The following is a 9,094-nucleotide window of genomic DNA, read 5'->3' on the forward strand; positions in this document are numbered from 1 at the left end:
GTTTATTATCCTACATGATTATTTTTACACTGCGGCACTACACTCTGATTATATTGCAGAGTTCCAAAATAGATTTATGAGCACAAAATCAGTAATATTCAGTTATTCCTCAAGGCTAGTCAAAACCATGCAAAGATCTCTTTATTTCTCCAGTTCAAGTAGATACTGTAAAGCTATTGTTTTTTGTCATTATGTGTATGAGCTTTCACAAGAGACTCTCTCAGTCTAAAACAAACTCCACGACTTTTACAACCATGAGTTTTTTGTAGAGAATTTCTGCAGCAGATCCTGTGCTGATGTGCCTGTACTAGGTGGTGATACTGTGGACAATAAGGTGAGTGACCTCTCTTAGAGGCAGTGTAGGGGAAAGCAGAAAATTAACCGTGACAAATGTTTTCCTGCTAAGGTGGAGGTGTTACCTTCACTTCTCTCAAAGGTTCAACAAAGGGACACTTTCCATTTCTGTAAAGGGCCAATCAGGAGTGAGGCTGAAATAAGCCATTTCCTGCTTCAATTGCCAGCCAAATGATTCTGAGGCTGTCATCCTTGCCATGGCAACTTAACCACTGAAAACAGTGCTATATATTTGACACAGCACTGGCTTGATTCACTGTTGTTCTTGTGTTCCTGCATGGCAATATTTAGCACAGCTACCTTGGAGGTGACATAATACATTGTGTGCGATTTTTTTTTCTTCTGTGACCTAGTTTTTTTGTGAGGGACATTATCTTGCGTACTGTTTAGCCTCAAGCATATTTTTATTTGTTTACATTTTTTACTATGGCTCACTGAATAAACATCACTGCATTTCTTTGAATAAGAATGACAGTCCCCAAGTGGCAAAACTAGAAGTGACTTTCCGTCAGATGCATTAAGGGACGACTTAATAAACATATTAACAGATTACAGAGGAACTAATGAACAAAGGAGGCTGTCCTTTTCCCTGCACTGTCCTGTTTATCCTACATATCAGTCCCCGAATGATTTAACCCTTAGAGCTACATGCACACAAAATATCAAACGAAGTTTATTGCTGTAAATAAGAAATTTAATACCGCAGAGGACAAAAACTAGGAAAATTAAAAGAGTTTATTTATCACACAATTAATCTTGTGCAACAATAGAAACGGAGGGAAAAAAACGTGGTTACCCGACAAAACTGCACACACTTCAAAGGGGTGGTATGCTTTCATGTGTCATTTACTCATCCTCTAGCATGATTAGCCTCATTTTGCTTATCTATCATGGAGGCATTTAGCCAGATTTAAAAAGATGAGAGCAGCTGAGACAGTGAGAGAGCGTTTATGAAAATCTCTGTGCTCTATAGACTTGGTGCAGACCTCAGAAGACCTTAGAACATAAGAGGCAACTAAAGTGCACCTAACACAATACACATTATAATAGAATTTAAGCTCTCAAAAAAGGATATGTTAAAATAAACTTAGAATAAAGTTAGACTAATGTCAAAATTTTACAAAATTTTAGACTGCTGGCTGGAGTTCCCAGTTTCAATGGAAAGTTTAAAATTCAAACTGTTATTTCTTCTGAAAGTAAGAGAATTATGCAATGTCATACATATATATATATATATATATATATGTGTGTGTGTGTGTGTGTGTGTATGCATGTTTGTATCAAATTGCAATATATATATACACACACACACACACACACACATTTTTAGGAAAAAAGAAAGATGATGGTTGTTCCCCACCATATCTCCTAATTTCTCCACATGGAAGTGTGCCGTTTTAGAGATACTATTTCCCATGTCATTTAACCCAGATTAGAAGAGAGTAAAGAGGATCAACGTAGTTGCTTTGGCTTCTGCACATCCCAAACAAGCTGAGCTAGGAGAATTAAGAGCGGGAGCCTTTATTATCCAAACCTCCAGGGCTTTAGTGGGTCAGGAGAAGCAATAGCAAGGCCCATTTCCAAAGGATTTGCTGCCTTTGATCCCTCTCTTGCTGTCACGGTTGGCACACTGAGCCCACAGGATAGGGCAATGGCCTCAGAGCTTAATCTGGTTAAGGAGACACCCCTACAGGGCTTCTGTATGCCCCGCACAGTCTATGACCATCAGCACCACTCAGCATTCCAACGGAAATTAAGCTCCCTAAGAGGGACGGTGACAGATCAACTGAAATATGTAGATATGTAAAACCACAGGAAAGTGAAAGAATCATTGTCTGACACCATTGTGTTATTGAATAATGCTGACCATTGCGTAGTGCATCCATGGCTAAAACGAGGCTGTTGTGAGCACATCACATGATTTAAAAGATTCTGCAGGTATCTGAATAGATGAAGGAGCTAACAGTCAGAGTGTGAAACCCTACACCCCCCCCCCCCCCCCCCCCCAACTCCATTATACCCATTTGCGGTAACAGAACTAGAAAATTGCCCAGAAACAATACAACATAATTATGCTCAGTTAGCTATGATTTATGACTATCAAATGATGCATAGGTCTTAAATCACCATTATTATTTAATTAGTAACTCATTTATCTTTTTCTGCGTATGACATGCACAACAGCAACAATGTCACAATATCAATTCAAAGAAATTCAATTAATAGAAAATTATCACTGTGCATGACTCTAAAGAAGATATTTTTTTCCTCTGTTAGACATGTGTGTTGACATGATCTAGATTCTCCACCTATGTAATTGCACGCAATGTTTTCATTTCTTCACCTTTTTGTAAATTTAAGCTAGCCTTTCTCAGAATTCAGGATTTAAGCTTCAATAACATATCTATACACACTTGCAATCACTTACACACACTCACTAATTCACTCACAAATACATAATGAAATATACACACACACACACACACACACACACACTAATATGCATATAGAACATCATGTAATGTGAATCCTAAGAGAGAGAGAGAGAGAGAGAAAAACTGCAGTAAAGACTTGCAGAGGGGTGTGCTTTTTCTTGCATTATCATAACCTACACTTATGATAGTGAGGATTTCTGCGAACAGGCTGAAAGATGGGAGTACAGTTTGATATGAATTCTGACTATTGTGATATGGGTGGATCATTTGTGCACTGACGTGGAACACAGCCATTTCAATTTCATTTTCACTGAGAAATGGACTTTTTTCTTTCTGCTTGATGATCCCGTTTGTTGAAAATACAGCCGTAAATCTGGAGCAAGAGGATGACTAGTTTAGACTTTATTTTGAAGATAGAAATAAAATCAACATGTGAGGGTTGGGTTTTTTGTTTCATGATGTACAACTCCTCAGAGCATTATCAGATAACTCAAAAGCTCTCTTTTTCTTTATAATAACAAGCATTACAGCGTTTGCTATGCAAGTCTTAGAAGAACCTTGTGAGGTCAAGGTTTTTTGCTCATAAATATTCTCTAAATTATCTCAGATCTCCATTTTCTTCAGGTGTTGATATCAATTGTTTGTAGACACTGGTAGACACACACACACACACACACCCTAATTGATGTACTTCAACCAGAGGCAAATAGGTCTTGAAATCTGAACTCAAACCCTTTTAGTAGTAATAACATGGCTGTAACAAATAAAACGGACCATTGATTGCTTGGCAGAGGCAGGAGACTGTGAGTAGAGGGATCTTTGTCAGTACGAATATTCCTCCTGCAGGATGCCAGTAATGAAGCTCGTTTTAATGACCTACAGCTCAGCGCTGCCTGTTGTTCATCTAATTGAACAAGTTTATGAGGTGCACAGCAGGGACAGCCACCAGTTTCACACTGGAATTAAAATGCTCAAATGTTCAAAGAACAAAAGTAAACAAAGAGATTTGTAATAAGGGTGGATTCGAACTTGAGCATAGATGTGAAATTCACCCACTGACTATGAAACAATGCTTTGTCATGACAACTGTCCTTCTCTATTCTCACTCTGTGGATACCAGGATAGGGTTTGGAAACGTAGATATCATCGGTCTTTAGAGACCGGTGTAGAAGACGCTCTTTTAGTACTACAAGGTCTTCACAAAAGCTAAAGCAATGCTGAATCAATGAAAGATTCAGGTTATGAAAGAAGAACAAAGATATTGACATATGGGAGCTGGTGACTGATATTCCTGTTAACAAGTACGAGGTATGTGGTCCAACTCACGAATCAACTGTCTAAACAAGTGCAAACCAGCTCTGCTCTTGGGAAGAGTCAGACTCCACGAGTCGTCAGTTGTCTCAAAGAGTCGTCAGTTGTCTCGAAGAAATCAATGTTATACCCTGTCTTTCATCACTCATTAATTTGTTTCCTTTTTATTCAACAACACAGGGCTGGGAAAAGGGAACGGCACTAGGAGAAATAAGGACTGCTTCAACCTCAGGGCACATGTGACATTTCAGGTAAGAAAGATAGATGAGCTATGAATTATAGATCAGATCCAGTAGTGGAATGGGTGAGCAGTACTTTAGGTGAGAGCCTTTATAAGGACAGCGGGCTTCTGACTGAGGTTTCCCTCACCTCTGTAGCCAATGTGCACACACAGCGTAAGAAAACACACACAGTAACACTGAGCTCGCTCCGTTATTCTACAAGGAGACTCTACCTCAGAGAAATAAATCTACCATGGCTTTCTTTGCTCTATTTTTCCTTCTCCTAGGGATTTGAACCATCAGGAGAATCTTCCCTAAAATGAACTGTTTGTTGCCTGTGTCAAATATATTTTATTTTTAACTTCATTCTGAGAACAGACATTAAAACTACAAATCGTTTATCCTGCAAGATTATAAATCAACTCTTTTTCTCTCTTTGTTCGCTTTTTGAAACAAATGTACTCTTTAATAAAGTAAACCTTGACCATAAAATCTTCCCTATATCATTGTTTCTTCCATTCAACATGAATATTCATGCAGAGAAAACATTTATCAAAAATGAAAAAAAAAAACCTAACAAATCTCATCTAGCAAATGTAACAAATACCCCAAATGATCAAAAATAAATGGTTAGCGTACAAGTACAATACCAAAAAAAAAAAAAAAACAGCAGAAAATGGAGTGGTCGAGTGGTTCGTGTTAGTAATCTGGTGTAAGCAACCTGTGACATCACAGCCATTAGCGCACTCAGTTTTTTCCGTCTGCAAACAGTTTAGTAAAAGGTCATGTAGCATCATTGACAGGCGTGAACACGCTGTGGCCCAAGGGACAGCGTGTTCTTTATAAAGGTGTTTAAAGTGGACAAAGTCCACTTAACTATTAAGATCAGATTTCAAATCAAAAGATTACATAATGCTTCAAGCATCCACACAGGCAGCCTTTCCACACAGCGGAGCCACCACATGCGTGCTCCAACGTAATAACAACATTATACGTTTAGATTGGAGATGAGATTTTGATTAAAAATCGACCAGGCCCAGAGGCTTCAGACTGGTTTTCTGATTTCCATCAGCTGTGATCACGTTATTGAGTGAGCAAGTAAAATTAATTCTGCATCACTTTCTTATAGGTAACTCTGAACCATTCACATGGATGCATATGTTTTGTTGTAATGTGATTCGGTCGAGGCATATCCATTCATAATAGAATCGCTCACAGCCAATCTATATGAAAACTCAATTAACATTTCTTGCTCGGATGACATCCCCTGTGCTCTCTGGGTAGTGATTTAAATGCTTCACAGCTCTGTAATATAGATCAAGATTCTGTGTCTTTGACACACAAATTGATCTTGAGAAGAATGCTCACTTAAAACAACACGTCTTAATCAACTCCGTACTGAGACAGCCAAGCTAAATTACAGCCCTGTGACATGTTGCCATGGTTTCTGCCAAGACCTGGCAACCAACAGTTTTGTTTTGCTTGCTTATTTATGAGAATAAAGGAAGTAGACATGACTCGTAACAGCCCTTCAAAGACCCATTCACACGACCTACGTTGTTTGATACGTCATGTTAGCAACGCGCAAATATGTTTTCAAATATCATTTCAAAGGGATATGAGTGTGACACAAAAACACATGAGGATGTAGTACGTTGGTAACACCAAATGACAGGACAGATCACACGGAACAGAAGGGATTCTAGCAACAAAAAAATGACACATGGATGTTCTACTTACCTGAACAGATCAATTTCATCAACATGTACTCCCTTCCACAGTCCTTCCTATAGTAACATCGTAACCAGTTGACCAGACAGGTCCCAAACTTGTACTCCTCCTTTTTGCACAGGAGAGTAATGTCTTCATCTGAAGAACCAACGCAGAGGAGACAAGTATGTATGTGTGTGTATGAGTGAGACAAAGAGAGAGAGAGAGAGACAGGGTGATGTGTGAGAGTGACAGCTGCCCAGTTGTTTATAAAGACCCAGGCCCTGGTGTGACCAGTGCTCAGGAGCCACCCACTCAGTCTCCTGTTCTGATCTGTCTTTCCGGTACGTAGCCACAAGCTCTGAATGTACCGATCAATACCAGAGCTACTCCGCACACGTCACTCTGTTCCATCTGATTTCACACAGCACATATGTACACACATCACACTTTAACAACATAACTTGTCCAACTACATCATATGACAGGAAAAAAAGGACAAAAATAAAATAAAAAAAACACCTAACATTTTTAGAGATGTCACCAAGTCACTAACATCTACAATAATTCATAACATTAAGACTGTATATATATATATATATATATATATATATATATATATATACACACATATATAAAATGGAGCCTGTTTAATTAAAAAATAATAGCTTTTTGAAATTTTATATTTCAGCTATTTCTCACAGTCTCCACTGTTACTGTTTACATTATGTTAGAATGATGAACTGATTATGAATAATTTATCTCTGTAATGACATTATATCGTGGGAGAGGAGCTTCATTTAGTTATAATGCTATATAGGTAATAATAAAGTTATATAGGTAATCACTTTAATCAGTGCATTTAAAAACTTTTATGGCATTTATAACTTTCAGCTATAGCTGGATGTGTTTTTATATTTGCATATGCACAATAAAGTATACGCTAAAATCTCCGACACATTCCAAAAGCTGACGTTCTGTGACAAAAGCAGAGAAGAATTATAGAATCATTTCCATCTTTCCAGCATTCAGGTGCATTACCGCATGCTGGATAGTCATGTGGAAAAGACCCTGAATACTTACAGGCTTTGGAGTAATTCCTGCCACCTTCGATAGTGTCTGAGAGGTAGCATTCAAGAGATGAATACAACAGTAGAACTGGAGAAAGAAAGAGAGAGAGAGAGAGAGAGAGAGAGACAGAGAGAGAGAGAGAGAGAGAGAGAGAGAGAGAGAGAGCGATAGTGTTTGTATCATTCTGTCAGCACTGATGATGAAATGATGAATGGACTGTTTTGTCTCTCTGATCACTGCTGTGGCACTGGGCGCTGGAGCAACTCTATGACTCTGTACACCCGGTTTGATGGGTTGAAAATCGAGACTGCTGCTGCTGTAGCTATAGTAACAGTCTGTCTTTTCAGCTTCAAAGGGACAGGTGAAACTATGCCACAAAATAAGAGAGAACCTGTAGCTTAAGGCCACAGGCTGACATTCCAGTTCAATACTGAACAAAGCATTACAAAGCCAGCAAACCACACTGTATGTACTCCGCACTGTATATCACACACTGGAAGATAAACATGTTTCCATCTGAGCTTCAGCACACACTGGCATGATCAAATAGAGCAAAAGTACTACAAACAAACAAACAGGCTAATACATAAATGAGGAACTTCTATGAAGTTATACCAGCTAAACCTATATGACAAATGTGGAAGAACTGTGCTCTACTGTTTACGCGTCAACTACTCCCTGCTTAAAGCAATTTTACAATATACCGTGCAAATAACATATTAAAAATGCTCAGTGGCATTACTTAAGCTGTGTATCTTGCTGAAAGACGGTGCTTACTGCACTGTAAAAAGTAGAACAGGTCTTTGGTGCTTTTACCATTTACATTCCTGGAAAATAATACAACAATCCAAACACTTCTGTATCCATCTATCCGATGTGGAGTATCATGTAAAGACATTAATTCATTTGTGACATTTTTCTAAGTTGAACCCAAAATGTGTTTATTTATTTATTTAATTTTACAGTGCTGAAAACAAACTGTCGTCAGGTTACCACTCCTTACCTCTCAGTTCTTAATTTGATTGCTGCTTTTCATGACGTTTATAAGGAAATGAGCTTTTACAACTGAACAGAGCAGGGCACTTTTGGAGCCGCTGTAAACAGTCCTCATTAATCTTAAATAAACCTATGTGACAGGCTAATTTCTCTCTTAAAGGTTGCTCATAAATTGCATAAACTCTGCGAAGCTAATCAATTCAGACCGACACATTTCGTAATAATTACATGCATAACTAACTTCATTAAATTAGCTGACAATATTTCGTGGAAGAAGGGCGTTAAAACACGTGCAAGTGCATGCGTGAGTGTGCGTGTTCAGAAGCAAGAGAGAGAGAGTTTCAAAATGTGTAACCTAATTCTTGATTGACTCCAGCAATGGAGCCGTTCGAGGGTTTACCGTTCTTATGTCGGAACAGCAACTTCACATACAGACGGTAACAGTTAACTGATATTAACAGTGAGTATTCCACAGGCACAGATAATAGAAAAAAGTAAAAAAAAAAACAACAACAACATACTCGCCCGCAAGTTTGAATATATCCCCATACGATTTCTGCTTCAGCGTTCACTGACGAACTTCGATGAATGTAAACCCTGAGTCGTATTAATTTCATTCAATGTCATCCTCATCAGGCGTGGTTTATCAGAAATGCAGGACCACAGATAGACGTGTGCCGCTTTAGCATCAGCTTTCGCAGTTCAACCGCCGGAAGCTTCAAGATTCAAGACAAGCTGCCGAAATGAGAAAAAAAAAATCACTTCGCTAAGGTTTGGGGCGACGAAAACACGACACGCATATCAGACCATAAACTACCTATTACAGTCCCTCATAATAAAATATAATCGCAGCACAATCTATAGGGTCGGCAAAAGCAAGGACGGTACCTCTTCATTTTACCTAGCGAGCTTATCGCACGGTCTGTTTGCTCCTCACCAATCACAAAAGCAAAATAATTCGTTCGGATTCAGATTGGAAGACAGACAGTCATGTGC

The 9,094-nt window shown here is 38.6% G+C and overlaps 1 protein-coding gene across 1 annotated transcript in view; it reads right to left on the reverse strand.

The window, feature by feature from the left end:
- The window catches only part of bean1 (brain expressed, associated with NEDD4, 1), a 31,611-nt gene extending 22,964 nt beyond the window's left edge, over positions 1-8,647 (reverse strand). The window contains exons 1-3 of the mRNA XM_030765174.1: positions 8,620-8,647; positions 7,115-7,189; positions 6,062-6,190 (exon numbers count right to left, since the gene is read on the reverse strand). Coding sequence (XP_030621034.1) covers positions 6,062-6,190; positions 7,115-7,189; positions 8,620-8,647 — 232 coding nt within the window. The remainder of the gene's footprint in view (positions 1-6,061; positions 6,191-7,114; positions 7,190-8,619) is intronic.
- Between the last annotated feature and the right edge of the window lie 447 nt (positions 8,648-9,094).

Source organism: Chanos chanos, chromosome 2, assembly GCF_902362185.1.
Source record: "Chanos chanos chromosome 2, fChaCha1.1, whole genome shotgun sequence".
In the NCBI taxonomy this organism is placed as follows: domain Eukaryota; kingdom Metazoa; phylum Chordata; class Actinopteri; order Gonorynchiformes; family Chanidae; genus Chanos; species Chanos chanos.